Genomic DNA, 19,632 nt, shown 5'->3' on the forward strand with positions numbered 1-19,632 from the left:
TACTATAGCTCTGTTCTGTCTTCTCAGTATGCATTTCTTTGTGATACAAACTACCAGTTATTAGCCTTTAATCAGTATTACTTATCTACGCTGAACAATCACTGTCTCCGTGGATGAACAAGCAAACTAGTAGCCTTAAAAGAACCTGAAGAAAAGTTGAACGCAGGTGAAAGTGCCATAAATTGCAGGTTCGATAGTATTATAAGTACTTAAACACGTTCCACATGCTTCATAGCACAAATTTGTTTAGCAAACCGGAATGTGGTTGTTTCTGTTGCAGAATTTACCTCACAAACTGCTCAGACCTAACATGGAATACCGCACGGATCAATCTTGGGACCTGTTCTGTTTACTTGTTCCCCTTGGGATGGATCATCACAACATCTCCTTCCAGCTATGTGGATGATACGCAGCTATACCTTAAACCTTCTGATACCAGTAAATTGGCTCAAATACATAACTGCCAATATTATATTAAAAGCTGGATGTCTCAAAACTTCTTAATATTTACATCTGACAAAAGGAGAAGAATGGCTTGGTCACTTGGCTTAACAATGGGGCAACAGAGCAGCTCCAAAAAGTTCTGCAGCTACACTATTGACCACAACAAAGTGATTCTCACATCACACAGTAGTACTCGAGTCTGGAACAACCTTCCCCTGATATCAGAGCAGCGGAATCTGTTGCTGCTTTTATATCTTGTCTCCAAAATAACAGGTATACATGTGATGTATAAGATTGTGTATGTACATCTATGATAAATATATATATATATGCATATATTTAACCATTTTCCTCTATTATTTACTTCCATTGCTTATGATTTATGCTCTTTAGAAAACACTTGAAAACGCTCTAAAAAAAAAGTTATCCTCTTGTAACTTTGGTCCTCTCTCTTATTATCCACAGATTGTTGTTTTTTGTTGTTGTTTTTTTTGCCTCCTTATAGCTCCACCTTCCACCCACACCCACACACAAACACACACAGACACACACACACACACACACACACACACACACACACACACACACACACACACACACACACACACACATATTGTCTTTCGAGAATAAATAAAGGTTATAATAATAATAATAATAATAATAATATTATTATTACATGAAACAATGTTGAACAAGGTCTGACAAGGCCGTGATTTTCTGTTTGTGTTTGTGTGTGTTTCGTGATTTACGTAAAAATTGCCAGGTGAATCGCTTACAGAAGTCATGGTACACGATTCCAGATCATTCCGCGCGTTTTGATGTATTTTTTGCGTTGGTGCTGGCAACGCTGCGGGACTAGATACGCATCAAACCTTCACGAAGAAGATGGAGAAAAAGACAAAGCCGATGAAGAGACGCATCAAATACTATACAGAGTGCTTTTCACAAGGTTTATCCTTGTTCCATCGACCGCACTGAATAATATCAAAAATGAACTTAATTTACAATGTGCATCACTGTAACTCCAGTATTACTAGGTCACAGGTAAATGTTATGCACACACCTACGATCTCCTGGTTTTTCCTCAATTCATTCACAGAGAAAAAGGAGTGTGGAACAAGGTGTCATCTCACCCAAGTATGTATTTTCAACAAGGGCTGAATATCGCAGCATCAACATGTGACTCCCTTCGGGGTGTTTTTGTCAAGCCTGTGGTGTTTTTCAGGAGGAAATGAACATGGTTCTGAGCTTCAGCAGGTTTGCAGCTGGCGACTGTTGACCTTGAAGGTGAATTGAAAGAACGAGACGGTAAAGTCTATATGTTCACTCTCAAGAAGATACGTGTTAAATATTGCAAGTACGATGTGACTAAATAAAACTTGGAGCGCATGAACGAATTCATATTTAAGTGTTTTATGATGCTGATTATTATTGAAGGCAATGTTTGTGCCGCCATCTGTCACCGATGTGTGCGAATGCTAAAGTGTGCGTGCGTGGATATTGTGTGCAGCTTGCGTGTGTTTGTGTAAATGTGTGATTTTTTTTTTTTTTTTTTTTCAAAAAAGTGGTTTCGACCGAGAACTGCACCTCCAGAAAAGTGCACTAGAGTATGCATGAGTGTATATGCCTTCATCTCATGCCGGTGCCAGTTGGAATAAATGCAATCATCCTGCACACACACTTTGCTGCTGAGAAATGCCAAGACATGTCAACATGCACGCAAGGATGCAGAGGACATGCGCTCCCTAGAATCAACACTTTGGGACTGCATCACTATGCATGAGAACAAACTAAAGGCGAGAATAATGTATCTCCAACCTGTAAAGAAGGACGCCGATGCAGGAGTGTGTGTGTGTGTGTTTTATGATGATGAGCTGTCTCGGTGTGTTCTGTAGACAGCACCTCAGTGTTTATGCAGTGCTGATCGTCTCCAGGAAAACAAGGGGGAACGAGTGCTGCTTGATATTTACACACAGCAACCATACCGTCTGGCAATGATGATGGCTCCCTCATGGCCCCAAAAGGCAGCAATAAACCCGGAGAAACCACGAGCGAGACTGGAGTGAGAAATAGACCAGAATATATGGAGTGCAGTCGAAGAAGTAAAAACATGACAGATTAGATGACAAGCGGGGGGTTCGTGAAGAGGGAGAGTTGCAGGGGCAAATAGACAAATGACGACAGGGTTTAACTGAAACAAGAGGTGTTGAGTTAACAGAGCAGGTCATTTAGTTTCAATGGTCCTCTGATGTTTCAGCACGTTCTGGATGGTTAACTACAGTATGAATCATATTTATACATCAGGATCAACAGTTCTGTATATGGTACCATGCACAAAATTACTTCATGTTGTGTCACTATAAGAACAACTGTTCTCATTGTGGATACTTTCAGAGTAATGTGCCGCATTTTCACACCATTTCATGTTTCCATCTGTAGCCAAGCACTTTTCAGAATTAACATAAATGATCGGATGTGATCTGAAATGACGACCTAAAGGGTGTAAAATCGGTATAAAAATGTCTCCTTTCTTATGTATTTATTTGTAGAGTTCAGTCGACAAAGTTCTCCATTTGAACTTGTATTTTGGTCTCAAATATCCATGTGAGTTGCGTAGGACACAATCAAAGACAAACATATTGAACTGACACTTTCACAGCTACTGGGAGATGGCGCTCATGAGCCACTAAACCGACACGACGCAATCCGTCACATAGGCAGAGTTTAAGTGTGTACTTTGAAGTGTGGGGCCACACTGAGGAGCTCTCTGTGATTTGGGAGCAACCTCCCTACAACTATCAGCCACCCCGGCTCTTATATTATCAGTGACAAGAGCTCCTCGTCCTATCGGCTTCACCAACGCAGAACTCTTTGCTCATCTTCAAAATCCATTTCATATCAGAGAGGACTGCAGCAGTCCAGAAAGTTATCTGTGAGTGCTGTGTAGAGGGCTGATGTCACCACTTCTCACCATCCATCTGTCACACTGGTGGTCCGCCCTCAGCTGGAAGTGGACTGGCGGTGGATCCAGACTTGTCGGGCCAAGGCGAAAAGCCCGCCTGGTGGTTATTTAGTGCAGCGTTTCGGTGTCCGAGCCTCAGTCCAGCTTCGGCAACGGCAGGTAACCGGGGGCAGCAGATGGCCGAGGAGACCACCACCCACACAAACACACACAAACACACACACACGACTTGCACATGCATGCGCAATTATTTTTTTTTATGAGAAACCAACAGTAAGCATCAACATATGGTATGCTGTTTTGCACACTCTTATACGCTCCTTCACACACCCACTGATAGCATTCACCTTTTTTTTGGGCTTCATTTGAACAGGCTATATTTAGAAGGATGGTTAACTTGGTCCATCATTATCAGCAAGATAACGGTGAAGAGACCCGCCGTTTATCCCCACATTCATTCACACCTATTAGCCAATAAGCTAGTGAGAAACAGCACCCCACTGGCTGCAGGTTATTTAGGTCCTGTGGAGGGAACAGCAACAAGAAAGACGGCAGTAACACCACGGCAGCCATTTAATGAGCACTACTATACTTCAAGGACTCCTAATTTTAGCCAGAGGGTCACTTCTGAGCATGCTGAGCGAACAGAGATGAGACGGACCACAAAAAAAGGCCAGAGACTGACTTACACTCTTTTGGATCGACTAACAAGAGTTGGCAACAATATGCAGCGCTCCCTTTAGCCACTTAGCTGTTACTTTGGTTGAACATATTATATGAAACGACGACACATTAGAAGAAGCAATGTATATCTTTATTATGTGCTATGTACATATTTTACAGTATGGTACAGCAACAATACACGGTAACGCTACACAGTCCAGATTGCACAGTTTTAGAGTTAGGCCACAGAGGTCGGGTACCGTGGTGATGAGACAAAACACTGTACAGTAAGTACAGCACACATCTTTGGCTTCGTGGGGACAACAGGAGCAGCCTTCAGTCGAGAGGGAGCGCTGATAGCGATGCAACGCAGAGAGCTGGGGGTTGATTTGTCAACGGATTAGGGGTTGCTTTTCAGCCCAGAGAGAAGCATTACATGACATGTTTTCTTCAGGTATGCGTGGTATTATGTTTCTGTCCGGGTGACTTCAGAATTGTCCTCTTATGTCCGTTAAGAAGATTGTATCCTGAGACCCCCTGCTGGGCTAAGACTTGCCCGGCCCCTAAATCCTGTCAAAATGTTTCCCAACACGTACGCGGTGTGTGCCTCTGCATATGGACATGATCTGTGCACACACGGCACATTACACCAGGAGATAACAGAGGTGATAATTGGCAGCGTTTCTCTCCTCGACTTAGTCCTCACTTTGCTGTGGTTGCTCTCTCTCTCTCTCTCTATTCTATCCTCCTCCCGCCAACATACAGCAGTTACAGCCTACAGAGCATCGCGTGAGGGACAGAATACAGAGAGGAACAGGGAAGACAGAGATTGGATGAAAGATAGATGGCGAGAGAGAGAGAGAGGGAGCAGTAGGGAGGGAGAAGGGAAGCGACAAGGTGAGAGAGGAACCGACAGAGAGATGGATGCAGCGAGGTCGCCGGGGTGAGGAGATGGTGTAATGATTAGATCACAGATACCCTTGAGCCTTCCTCCCGTCCCTCCTGCACACAAAAAAAACCCTGCAAGCGCGCTCGGAGTGGAGGAAGGCCTGCAGTTGTAAACGGCCCCGCTGTCAGAGTTCATCTGGGCGGAGGAGCAGCGCGGGAGTGGATTACCGGAGTCCGCGATTACAGAAAGCCTACTGTGCCTCTCCGGTTCTCCCAAGACGGGAGAGGCGCTTGTGCTGGATCGTCTTCACTGCCTCACCGCAGATTTCCTTAATACGTTACTTATAATATTTGACTGGTCAGAGACTGCAGACGTATTAGGAAGCAGGAAGGGAGGTTCCTCCCTGGAATATCAAGAGATTTTGAAAGAAAGGGAATCTGATAACATCTGGTAGAATTCGTAAGATACTTGACGAACATTACACCTGCATTAAACCTTGTGTGATGTATTCACACTTATATAGACGTATTTGTCTAAAAGGCCTCCCTCTCACTCACAGCAACAAGTGTGAGGCCTTAAATATTGTCCTCCTCCTAATCAGATGACATCATCTCCAAACTTGAGCAAGTCGGAGGTGAGCGGCTTGGAGAGGAGGAGATGTGTTTAGGATGCTTCCATCTAGTGGTCACTTAATGACAGTGTTGATCATTTGGATAAAGAGGGACGTCACAATGCAAAAAGTACAGGAATATGAGCATGTTTGACACATTTCCTCAGTCCAGTATCACACAGTTTGACTGAGAACTAACACATCTTTTGTCAAACATATAATAATGGTATGGAGTGGCGGGGCTGGCAGGGGACTATTGAGGATTTTTACACATAATGGTTCCATTAAGTGCACACAAAAGCATTGCAATAATTCTTTACTTAGATCCGTAATGGCGTGTGCACAATGAAGACATGACAGGGGAGGACAGGGGAAGCAATGCCCCGAGGGCTGCTCCCAGAGGCAGGATCCACGATGTAGTCACATGACGCCTTTCTGCTTATACTTCTCCATTAGCTCTTAAAGTTCCGTCTTTATTCAATGTCTGACACATGTTCTCACTTATGTTGTCACGGAGAGTAAACGGCCTCCATGCATGTTTCAGCGACGGATATTGCATTATTAGTTTCCCTTAACAGAAAAGAGATGGGCGGTTTTTAAGATGTCATGCTCCGGCGTGTGTGAAGGTTTGTATTTGAGGAGTGGGGGGGAATATATGACATATAGAACAGCTTTAAAGACAGAAGACTGGTTCAAAGAGTTTGCCTGCCTTATGCTCATGTGTGAACACAAATCAACTGTGATTTAAATAAAAGATCCCATATTTACATATACCAAACCCCTTTGGTTTGTTGTCTTGTTATTCTCCGTCTGTGAAAGACAAGAATCAACATCCTGTCTGAGATTAAAACATCGCTGCACAAAATCATGTGCTGGGGGTTTTCAGGTCTCACCTCCAGACAAAATGGATCATTCAGATTCTTTGTACGCCACCTTCTTTGTCCGTCTGAGACTCGGTGTTGGAGTTAACATTAGGAGTGTGTTGCATGGCATATTTTATTGTAAAGGTATTTATTCCCTCAAATGTGGGAAAATCCTCTTTCACTGTGGATTAAGGAGAGAAGGTGAGAGGGAGGATAGTGTGTGTTTTAATGTGTGTTTTAAAATAAATAAATCCACTAAATTGTAATTGTTTCTGCACATATTACATTCTCGAGTGAGGAAGGACAAACCTCTAAAAGCTCCAGTCTCAATGAACACTTGGTGAAAATGTTGCAGAAGTACAAACCTGGCTAGACAACTATCAGCACAGTATTACTGCATTCTGCTGAATGCAATCAACTGCATCCTATTCATCATGTCAGAAGATGACGACAAACCAATTCAAGACATGAACAAAGCGGAGACAATGAGAGGGAGAGAGGAACAAATTTGGGCTGTGTTCGCGTTGCGTCCAGGGGACGGGAGGCTTCTAGGTAGTGTGGCTCGTTCCCCGACAAGCTGCTAATGCCTCCGATAAGATAAACCCTCGGCGAATGGGCTCCTGTCGACAGAGCTGCCACCGATAAGAGCAGAGGATCGCTAACGGCCAAGACAACTAAAAACATGAGAGGCTGGAGATAAAGAATGTAGGAGGTGGGAGGAAAATAGGAACAACAGCGATCAATTGCTGGCACTGTGCAGCGATGCTATCCGACGCCATCCCTCTCTCTTACATCTCCTGTAAGAGCGAGCGTGAGGCGATCGTAATCTGAAGGGGAGGAGAGGTGGGTGGTGTGTGTGTGTGTGTGTGTGAATCTGGGTCATCAAGTCATCAATAACCACCTGCATTAGTGGAAGAAACTCACAGGCAAGGTCAAAACTAAGCGAAATCCTTTCACAGAGAGAGATTAAAGGATTTTTTTAAATAAAAAAAATAAAAAGAGAGAATCTAGTGTGGGTCTTTTTCCAGCTCAGATGACTCTATTCTCCCAGGCAGGATGGGTGGCTGCATGAATGGAGAAGTGGCATCACAGTATCTACTTTTGACGGACTGGCGGCGGCCGACTTGGCAAGCAGAGACAGGTGGGAGTTTGGGGGGCTGGCTGGTGCAGAGAGGGGAAGGGAGCACAGGGTGAATTATGGATGGACGCATGAAGGTGGGGAGGGAGGAGGGGATGTCTGGCGAGGGCTCGTGCCCCGCTGACAGGCAAGCTGCTACTTGCTGGAGTCACTTAGCCACACAGGGTCAACCAGAAATGATGGGGCGTCTTCGCATCTGCAATGTACTGTCACCCCTTTTCTCTCCCAAAGGATTCTGGGATGGTGTGTCGGCAACAGGACTCCACGGAGGAGAGTGACAACGCCTGCATCACTCTGAAAAGTAACACTCGGGGTAAGCAGCGGTGCAGAAGCTGGCTCTGGTGCTCACTGTTATGTTCACAGGTTGCTTCCTCCACTGCTGCCGTTCTTCCTTTATCTGAATCGTCTTCCCTTGTTGGACTTTTCACTCCTCACCCTCCTCTACGTATGTGGACGGGAACCAGCCCACCTGATGGGGGGACACATCAGTCATTAGTGGTGGACTCACAGGTTACAACGTGACAGTTACTGCAAATGTTTTCCATCTTTTCACACATTTATTTTGATAAATAAAGCATGGAGATTGATTTTTGGGAACACAAATTCAACGTTTCACATCGCCCAAATCTTTACCAACAGTGAAGTCTGATTAAATGTTTCACAGACTGTCATTCAATGTGTGAATAATTATGTTATGAAATATTATGTGTGAATAAAATAAAAATAATATGAATAATTCATTATTATCTTCACCAGGGGATTATGTTTGTGTGTGTGTGTGTCCAAGGCTAATCTCATATACTACTGGACCCATTAGCCTAATATGTTTGTGCTCATTTGAGCTCTCGTGGCTGCAGTGATTCATTTATTGATTGTTTTATGACGTCATTGATTGCTGACTTGACTGCGACTCTCAACTGGCCAGTAGGGGGCGCAAGTGATCAACTTCAGTTTGAACTCCTTTCTATTCGATTAGTCAAACATTACAGCAGTGGCCTATTGACATATATCATGATATTTCATGCATGCTGGCAGCCAGTTTGTGTGACTGCAATAAACCAACTTATGAAACACATATTTGGAGGCTAGGTTAAAGTGATAAAATCCTGTGTTTATCGTAATTGACAGTCAGACAGTTTTCTTTCCCCCAGCCAGCAGTAGTTTGTTTTTACTGGTTGAAGGCTCTAAAGAGAGTCTAACAGCTCTGGACAGACTCTAGGCGATACACACTTTAGTTTTCACCACAGCAGCATCAACAAACACATCAGGCTTAGTAGAAGAGAAAGGCTTCTTCATTTACAACAGCTGTTTGAGATGAAACACACTCGCGGCACAGACACATTACTGAGGGCTACACACACACACACACACACACACACACACACACACACACACACACACACACAGACTGAATTTGTCACTCAGTCTATCACTCCCCACCAAGCTAAAATGCAGTGCTTGTGAGTGGGAGTCAGAGCGTATATTTCGCTGCATTTAGAAGCAGGATTTTCTTAATTCTGCATGCCTGATCATGAAATGCTCTTGGTATTGGATGGGAAAATGTGTGCAATTAAGTAGCAAATTAACTCTTCCAAGCGACGATACTGGGGAAACAGAAATGTTGGAATGGTGTACATGTCACACTAAAGATGAAACAGGCTAAATCTGAATAGTCCCTTCCAGGTACCAGTAGACAAGGATATCTGCCAAATCTTCCTGAATCAAAGAGCCAGTTTTTAGCGCTACCTCAAATTGGATTTGAGGATTTAACAGCCAGAAAGAATAAACAAAACTATGAGTTACCACAGTCAATGTGGGTTCTGAAACTTCTCTGATATAGCAAAGCTATATATATCAAATGAAAAATACATTTCGGCAGAAAAAGTTTTTCAGGCTGTTGGCAGAAGTAGATAAACTGGAAGCCAGTATCAGCCCTCAGAAAAGCTTATTTTCCTGTGGATTTAGTCATGGCAGGCTGTGTTTTACTGGCGTCTTAAGGCTGCCACTTACCCTGCCATTGACCTCGCCCCTCCACCAGCCGTTGGCTCCCGACTTTGTGTAGATCTTAACCACGTCACCCTCCTGCAGCGAGAGCTCACGGGTGTCACGCGAGCTAAAGTCGTACCTAGCGATCGCCACACCAATCACCTTTGGAGTAAACACTAGAAAGAGAGAGAGGAAAGAGAGGTGGCGATTAAAAAAAAGAAGAAGACATTTAGTTTATTCAACGTTCTAGGAGATACACACACACACACACACACACACACACACACACACAGACACACACACACACACACACACATACAGATGATATGGGTGATATTTTTCCATTCATTCAAAAACCTCTCATTCTTTCTCTTCTCTTTTCTCTCTTTTTTAAAATAATCTAAACACGTCAACCTATTTATAGTTATAGAAGTTATGGAATTTAAAATGATTATTTTAGTATAGAAGTATTTCATTGGCATACTGTAAATTCACAAATAGTCGTATTTAAAGTATTTGAGTCAGTCACAGCTGCTCTGTGTAAGTTTGAATTAAGTACACACTAACTGCTTCATACATAGAAGCTGGTTCTTGCTAAATGTTTGCAGCCGGTAACATCCAGGTGTTACTGTTGCGTCGCCAATTGAACTGACAAAGATAACTTTAACTTGCTGACATATGAAATGTAAGAGTAGAGAATAAGAGATAATATGGAAAGCCTGTGGAATGTTGTTAAATATTGATATCATATTTTAAATTGCAAACATCTTGTCTCACCAAGAGGTTACAACTTTAATGATTGCTTTTATACAATTTTCTCAGAGAAACCTATTTACTATTTACTAACGGTGTAGCAAGATTTAGGAACTGGAATGAAACTAGAAAGGACGAATGTGAACGATGTGTGTCTGGACTACCAGTGGGTGATTCAAGGTACGTTGCCAAACTAAAAAAGAAGTGTGGCAAAGTCCTCGTAGTTGTGGAGTGCAGTTCTTTAGTTTCTTTAGAGTGGAAAGGGTTGGCAGCCGTGTGTGTGTGTGTCTGTGTGTGTGTGTCGGGGAGGCAGCAGGATGAGAGACAGCTGTGGAGACGGTTAGCTAGTTACCTCTGCTCCATCCCAACCTGCCGGCTTTCTACCTTCTCCAGACACTGACTGGTGGGTCAGACTGGGCTAAGCTGACAGGTGGAAATGGAATGTCAGACCTCTACAACCTGGCCGTGGGGAGAGAATATCTAATATAGAGGAGCTCTGTGTATTTGGACACCTCCACCTTTTCTTTGATGGACAGACGCACACGAGCAAACACACGCCAACTCAGCCACACATGCCTCTGAAAACACCTAAAACACTACTCCTGTCTGCCTCACGCACACGCACACACACACACACACACACACACACACACACACACAATGACATGCACAACTTTAACACTAGAACAGTCCCTCTCCTCCACACAGAATGGCATGTTTGTGCACACAACTATGGACGAGATGAAATGGTGCGATGGGAAGGTGGAAGGCAGACGTAAAGGCAGAGATTCAGACGATGATGTGAACGCACTGAGCAGCAGCCAGCATGCTCGGCAGCCTTCCACATGAAAGGCAAGAGAATGTAACAGTGTTAGAGGCGGACAGAGAGAGAGAGAGAAGCGATACCTGTACCTGACCAGAAGGGAGCAGAGGAAGGAGGTACAAAGCTGTAGCCGGCAGGAGTTACAAAAGAGAGGCCGCAGAGCAATGGGGCTATGGCGGGGCAGGCCAGGCAGGGAGCGGAGAGATGTGAGAGGGGAGGGGGGGAGAGGAGGGATGGTAGAAGGAGAGAGAAGCAAAGAAGAAAAAATAAAAGCCAACTCTGAGGTTCAAAGAACACAGTTGCAGTTTGATTAAAAAATAAATGACAACCGGCACAAGACGGGCTCTAGCGGCTGGTACTTTGTCTACACTGCCTCTGGGAACAGTTCTTTCTCTGATGGTTCATTTGTACCCCGAAACGTATGTTCAGTATTAATCACGGCTCTGTAATAAATAGAAAATGTTAACTCCAAGGGATCAGACTCTTGGTCTGAAATGTCAACACTCGTGACAGCAAAATAATTTTAAAGCTACAAAACCTGACTGATTATAAATGGACACTTGAAGGCATGACGTTCTGCTCTGATTTAACACACACGTTTTATAAAACACAAATTTTTTGCATTCTGGTTATGGAAAATGTAAAGATCACGCTGACTGAAACAAACAACGATCCAAAACAAACACACATCAGTGATGACACATGTTGTTTCCAGTTTGCCTGCATCATTCATGGGGGACGACAGCTTCACTGGTATTTACATGCGGTGTACTCACAATCGCAGCATAGGGGAATATATTTCTATTTGCATATTTATAAAGACAATCATCATGCAGATACACATTTTCACAAACAGGCAAGTTAAACTTGACGACTTATCAGACTATCATGTTGCTTTATTACTAGTACTTTCTTGTGGTATCCTGACAGGATTTATGTACTCTTTCTGAAGCCCACATGTCAACAATGGAGAATTCTCTAGGTTTGAAGGACTAAATGTGTCTTTATCTAGCAAGCAACTTGAACAATTACCCACCAGAGGCCCACTGCTTTTGGATTTCCAGACATTGATCTGATTCCAACACTTAGAGTTGGCAAGTATTAGTACCTTAGGCTTTATGGATAGATTTGAGTCCAATGGGTTATTTTGGAATATCAACATGCAGGTACAGTCAGGAGAAAGTTCTGATGTTTTTCTCAGTTAAAAAAGATTTTACAGTATAAATTCAATAAAAGTAGTTGGAAGCCAATGAATGATTTTGTCCAGAAAAGTTTAGGTGGGTTAAACAAAATATCTGATTCCTGATAGAGGAATCATTTGTACTGTCCGTGTAATGGAAAACTCTCATTCAAAATCCAATCCAGTATAGAGACAGAAGCCAGGAGGTACGAGGTAGAATGGATTACCAAATGAGCCTACTGGACACAGGCCCAGGGATCCACGGACCAGAACCTCTTTGTGAAGTGACTATTAACATCTCTGTTTGCAGATCAATCGAACAACTAGACAAGCCAAATTACTACAAAATGACAAGAAAGAGACACAAGACGACTATAAAGAGACACAAAAACAACCACAAAGACATTCAAAATGACCAAAAAGGGATGCCAAACAACTACAGAGACACAAAATGACCTCAAAATGGTGCAAAACGACTGCATATAGAAGCAACTACAACGAGACATTAAACAAGTCCAAAGTGAAAAAAGATGTAGGACTCCTTTTACATGTGTACAATCTCATTCTTTTACAACCTTTCTATAGGTGGAGACTATTTGGAGTTATAAATAGCAGCTTATATTTATTAGAGTAAATAAACCATGTGATTATTAATAATGTACAGTTTATTATTAAGAACCTTGGCTTCAAACCTAAGTCATAACACATTTTCCCTCCTTTTATAAATGTGCATGCCTTCTTTATTTCTGCGACCAGGAATAGAAACTCTAATCCCCATAATGCCTGACGAATGCCCAAACTTTATGAAAAATGTGCCGCTCGCAACCACACTGCTGGCAAGTTAACTGGCCTGGGTTATTGATATGCTGTAAGGAGAGCAGAGCTCCAGTGGTTTTTAAAATGAATACTAATCAGAGCACTGAGAGACAGCTCAGCAACCTCTAATGGTGTCTAGGTACAAGCAATATGAAGAGGGATCACCCTCCACTTCAAACAGTCACCACAACACCAGCTGCATTTCACATGCTTCATCTTTGCAATCTGATTTGAGGAACACACCGGAATACACAATACGGGCCGGTTGTCTAACAGCAGAGACGGAGAGTGAGAGTACACACACACACACACACACACACACACACACACACACACACACGCTGTATCACTTCACAAGAGAGTGAAGATGAGCTGAAATCCAATCAGCCGTCCAGAGTCCGACGCACGCTGCCAGCTGAGATAGTTCCATGGACGCATATTCATTTATATTTTGGATTAGCACTGCTATTGTTGCTGTAGTTAGCATATTGGTTAAAAAAAACAACAACAATCCATCAATCAGGTTGCCTTCTGTAAAGCTGTCAAAAAAAAAAACAAAAAAAAAACTCAAACAAAGCATTAACATTAATTAGCATTCTTCCGACAGTGCTCGAGGAGGATGGAAATCAAAACAAAAGTCATTTAGAAGTGAAAGAGAGGAAGATAATGAAGTCTGCACACCAGGAGGAGGCTGCTTACAAGATAGAAGACCACACCGGAGCAAAACTAATTTGGACTGAAGCTGTCTCGACTTGTGTTCTGAAGCGGAGTTTGAACAACAGGCCGTCTCCAGAACAACCAAACAGCTTTGTACAATCTGTTCACAATTCTCCCGCGTGGAACGTGATCGCAAGCAAGCCGTTGCATGCAGTGGCATTCGGGGTTCAAATGGAATCCCATTTTGCCACTGATTGTGATAAGTCATACATTTTCCATTAACCAACTGATGGGCAATGTTGCCTTGGCCGGCTCACACGCTGTTTAATACCTTATCTCCTGGCATTGCTTGAAACAATCAGCTCGTGTGGGGTGACCACGGATGTTTTACAGGGCGAACACCACTTTCTACTTCAGTGCCTACAGCTCTCTTGATGGTTTTTCAAACGTATTCCCACCTGGCGTTATCTGACAAGCCAGTAAAACCAAGGAAAAGGAGTCATGTTTACGTTTCTCCTCCCTCGCCAAAAAACCTCCAGTGTTTTTGCTCTTTGAAACACTTCTTTAAACATTCTTCATAACCAAACTACACTAGATAAACTAGGTTTTGTCACAGAAACGTCTATGTTAACTCTGCAGTTGGCACTTTGACAATGCTCTGAAGTTTCATCTGTTGCTTCATTTCAAACCCAAACATCGTCTCATTAAAATCCCTGTTCAAAGTTACACACCCTACATCTGTTACATTCCAAGTCAGAAAGGGAAAACATCACGATGGATGGCATGTTCTCTATTACTCAGCCCTGATAAATAACATATCTAACACCTGAATGCTGCAAGCTAGCGGGTTAGTGAGGGTAATGACTAACAAAGCAGCAGCCGCACGCTTAAATAATCATCAGTACAGCTTTGCTACAACAGCTGTTTTGTCATGATCTGTTTGTTCATACAGAACAAACAGCTCATTCTTACAGGGGTAGGCGGCAACACAACAAAAACAACTGCCAGACAGCACACCACTACATCCACAAGAGCAAAAGTTTGCCGACAACTTCTTGAGGCATCAATGAGGAACCTATTCTGAGCTGTCTGAAGTGTAAAACGATGTTTGCAGCATTGACAGCAGAAATACAACAATAATCTGCTGCTGAGCTTCCAATTTAATATCACAAATAACTATAACACATGCGTAGTAGATGTATTGGTTCAAGAAGAATATCATCAATCAGTGACTATCACTTAGTTTAGACGTATCTTCAGGTGGTGATGTAATAACTACGAGAATGTAGTTTTATTATGTTACAAATTCCTAATCTTGTTTTATTTTCAAATTATTTGAAACACTATTTCGATTAACAATTATTATTAAAAATTCATATATTTATAGAAGAAATATTATCTGATGTAAAAATGAATTAAAAACTGAGTAACCAGATATCTTTAAAATAAACTATATATCTATATAGTTTATTTTTTATATATATAATATATATTATATATATACACACGATATGCATAATTACTGTAGTTACTCTTAAAATAACCAATTTTACTTTCGCATTATCTGCATTCATCATATGTCCATGACATTATGACTTATAAATAAAACATGGAAAAGTAAAAAACATATTAAACAATTTAAATATGAATGGATGCTATTATAATTTGACTTTCCTGTAACAGCCATTAGGTATATAAGTCTTTAATAATAATAATAATTATTATTATTATTACATTAAATTATAAATGTTGCAGGCTCTCACTCGTTGGAGGTTCAACCGGATTCTCTCTCTCTCCGCTGACACTCAAAACGATTTGATCTTCAGTCAACGTCCAGAGAGTGTTATCAAATCTAATAACATGCTTAGTGGGTTCTCCAACCACCATTTGACAGTTGGGTCAAAAGCAATTAACGTCAGAACAAGGCCGGACTGGTGTTTTAACAACAAACAGCTCCCGAGCTCTTTTAAGTCTGTGGAGATGCTGCCAAGTGAATTAAAGCAGCGTGTGAGGGAGCTGAGACGGACTGGAGGAGCGGTGGAAGAAATCAGCAGAGCCAGTGGCAGCAGCATGTTACAGGTTGAAACAAAACGATTAACAATGAAAAGGAGCGTGGAAGATCAGCGGAGTGACGGCGTCAGATCACACAGACTGCTTTTACTGTTTAAAATGTGTCTCTCAGCATCTTACATGTAATGTCTGGGTTTTATATGATAATAAACTAAATATCTGTGGGTTTTAGACTGTTGGTCACACAAATAAATCAACACTACTTTGGCTTCTGGTAAGTTGTAACATGCATTTTTAAGAATGTTCAAAATTGAGTCAAAATAATAGTCAAACTTAGAATTTTTTTTTTTTTTTATCATTATCATCTAATGCTGAAATTAGTCATAGATTTTTTTTTTTTCAGAAACGTGTTTTCTACCATTAGCAAATCTTGCCCTCCTCGCCTTGGCCTACCCGCATAAACGGATGCTTTTGACACATGAAGTCTGATGAACAATAAAGTTTTCTGAATCACAATCTCACTATCAGAAAAACTTCACCGGGTGCCTTTAATGGCTGCAAGTCAATAACTGACATAACAAAGTCTGGTCTGGTATAAACATGAAATATCTGCACTTCAATTGTATATGTAGAAATAAATCTAATTTTAGAGGAACGTGTTTAATCATTTGTCGGTAGTTTTTACAGTTCTTGCATCATCAGTTGGAACCATTACTGTATACTGTTGATGTACTGTTTCTATTCTCAGTGACTCTACAGATCTACTCACTGTTGCTACCCGGCCGGTTGAAGCGGTGCATAGCAGCGTTCTCCGATTCCCGATAAGGAAACTTCAGTGTTGTGTCCAGACTCCTAAAACCTTCCCTCAGGGAGTGGTGCTTGTAGTACTCAATCAGCTCCTGGACACACACACACACACACACACACACACACACACACACACACACACACACACACACACACACACGCAATTAGTAAGCATACTAATGGATATGCAGTCATTTGCATTGGTGCTTACTGAATGCCACATATATCTTTTAAAGTCAGTTTGTAAAACCAGCTGAATCAACCGTGTTTTTTCAGCTCTTATTAGAAACATACATGTCGTTGTTCAAATGATTCTTATTATTTCCACAGTTCCTACTGCGTTTAACCTGCAGTAGAAGTGGAATACATTGGACTGATTGATCACGGTTTCTGAATCTATGAAATATGGTGAAATTTCAAATATTACACTCCAACACCTGTTATCAGCAAATCCCAGAAAATACAGTGCTGGCATAAAAAAAATCTTTCCAATATGCACTGGACTTCTCTTTAATACTGAAGCCCTCAGGCCAGTATAAACACTTCGCGAATCACCACTATTTTTGTGCACACTGCTAAAATAAAAATTCGGGTTTTGACACTTCATTAAGGGAACATGATGATTTATTTATGAATTGCAGTGGTGGAATTTAAAAAATAAGAGAGGCTGAAAAGACTCACTAATAGGCTCCTGAACTTCTTGTTCTCTGCGATGTGGAAGCAGCCCTCCTTGGTCAGGATCTTTATGTGCTTCACGTCGTTGTTGTACCTGTGGGCCATTGAATAAGTTATGAGTCTAATTTCCGTCTCTGATCACCGCCATCGATCGGCAGCCGGCCCCTGGCCTATGTGGAGAGCACGGCCGTCGCTGTAATGCATAGGGTCCCACAGGTTTGTGACACATGAATGATGGGTGGTCAGGAAAATGTGCGCATGTGTGTAACCGCACCCCCTTTCCCCACCGCCCGCATGCTTGTGTTGGCATTCACCGGGGGGCTGAGAGTCCTGATTCAGAAAGGCACCAGAGGACAATTAAACCCAATTCCAAACTCCAAGGCCAACAGACCCAACAGAAAGATCCCACTTACCCTCTCAAGAACCAACTTTTGCCATTAAGAATATATACTCGACTCTGGTCCTGGGTCAGGTCTCAGTTACGAGTTTTAATTTGCATGCATTTCTATTGCCTCTCAACCACAGACTGATAATTCCGTGATGTCACCCATTGGTTTCTGATGAATTCTGTAAAATTCAAAGTGGGCGGGTCCGGCAGTGGCCACCTTGATCGTGACAACACCTGTCAACCAAGGTGGCCACACCTTTAATTATGCCTAAATTTAATTTTTAATATCATTTAAATGGGTGAGTTATATAGAAAAGTGTGCTGTTGTGTGTTGTCATGAATGGGGAAATTAGCTATAGAGACAGTTTTTTTTGTTCCAGGTTGTAAACATGTTTATTACACTTTTGGAGGCATCCTCAAGTGTCCGTTGGTCAGGACGGTGTTATCACCTGGAACCGCTGTATGAGTGCAGAGGGGCGACCATGATCTCAGATGTGGGGCACGTCATATACACGAACATGCACTTTAGTGGCACTAGTTGCTTGCTGCTATATAAATGCCCTGAATCCCGTGTACTGCACCTTTTTAAATATAACACTACAGCCAGCAGCAGGCTAGCTTAGCAGAATGTCTGCAAACTGGCCTTCGTCCAAAGCCACAAAACCAGTCGACTGTCTTTTGTTTGTTTGAACTATTTAAAACTGACAAAACTGACAAATTACATTTAAACAACTTCTGAAACGTATTATTAGTGAGCATTATAGGTGTTTGTATTTGGCAGTCTTGTTTTCTCTCTCTCTCTCTCTCTCTTTCCTCCTGTTTCCAGCTTTATGCTAAGCTAAGCTATGCTAGCTAGATAGCCGCCTCCTGGATTTATATTGAGGCGCGATTCTAGGAACATTGCTTTAGGGTTGCTGAGCACCCATTGATCTAAAAAAAATGTCTTCTTTAAATGAAAAACTGTACATTTTAACGTTATTTTGGACTATCATTCCAACATTTGTGAATGAAGAACATTAGACTTTTGGGGTAGGGGAAATCACTGTGACTGGAAATCTTACTTTAATGCTGAGCTAAAAAGTCATCACTTGGTTTTACAAAGTACTACAAATGAAATCGTATTAAAATAAAAATATAATGAGGTATAACAGGATTGAATGGGGCAGGTGGGAGAAAAAGAAAGTGGATCCTACCATACCATGATGCGGTTGAGTGGGTCTGTTGTATTTCGTTGGTAAAATATTATAAGTAAATATAAAATAAGTTTAAAGTAAGCACTGTCTATGGTTTTTTGACCATGTGGAAGCTTCAAACACTGGCTTGCGTTTAAAAGACAACATGACTGTTATTTTAAAATTGCATTTATCTATGCAATATTTTTTAGGGGTGCTGGGACTCAATTTAGTGATGCTAACCCTAAAAATGGGATAAATACGCCTATGTATTGAGTTATCAATCTCACGTTCTGCAAGACACCAAATATAACATATTTCTCAAAAACGTTGAACGGTTCCTTGAACTCAACAAAACAATTTGAAAAGTAATTGGCGAATCTCAGCTAGTTCTCCATGTTGAAAGTAAACTTGTATTGACAATATTTCCTCAAGGTTTTATTGGTGCTCTAAAGAGCCAGAGGTGCTCTCTACTATGTGCGGCCAGTTTGCCCAGACACTTTGGGAATACAGTGATTTAAGAAGCTAGAGCTTAACTCATACAGAACTGGGGTCTCTTGGTTATTTGGAGACAAAATCAAAAAACTCTCTTGCCAGCACTACTTAGAGAAACAGACATTGAAAGAGTGCAGAGGGTATTTCCATTTGTGAGTAATTCTTTTTAAATGTCCTTCCCACAATGAAGGCTTCTCTGTCAGTTCTCTCTTTCACGGCGGAGGTTTTATAACCTTGAAGAGTCTCACACGCAGTACCACTGCCGTCTGTGTGCTCACAGGCAATTAAGACTTCAGCACAG

At 41.9% G+C, this 19,632-nt stretch overlaps 1 protein-coding gene across 2 annotated transcripts in view; it reads right to left on the reverse strand.

Moving 5' to 3' along the window:
* Nucleotides 1–4,198: 4,198 nt before the first annotated feature.
* The window catches only part of vav3 (vav guanine nucleotide exchange factor 3), an 84,822-nt gene continuing 69,388 nt past the window's right edge, over nt 4,199–19,632 (reverse strand). The window contains exons 24-28 of one of the 2 annotated variants that reach the window (XM_084034079.1): nt 17,283–17,370; nt 16,564–16,693; nt 11,221–11,301; nt 9,580–9,731; nt 4,199–8,038 (exon numbers count right to left, since the gene is read on the reverse strand). In XM_084034079.1, the coding sequence (XP_083890205.1) occupies nt 7,994–8,038; nt 9,580–9,731; nt 11,221–11,301; nt 16,564–16,693; nt 17,283–17,370 (496 nt within the window). In that variant the 3' untranslated portion in view covers nt 4,199–7,993. The remainder of the gene's footprint in view (nt 8,039–9,579; nt 9,732–11,220; nt 11,302–16,563; nt 16,694–17,282; nt 17,371–19,632) is intronic. The other variant, XM_084034080.1, reaches the window with a different exon arrangement.

This window comes from Eutrigla gurnardus (genome assembly GCF_963514095.1).
Source record: "Eutrigla gurnardus genome assembly, chromosome: 18".
In the NCBI taxonomy this organism is placed as follows: domain Eukaryota; kingdom Metazoa; phylum Chordata; class Actinopteri; order Perciformes; family Triglidae; genus Eutrigla; species Eutrigla gurnardus.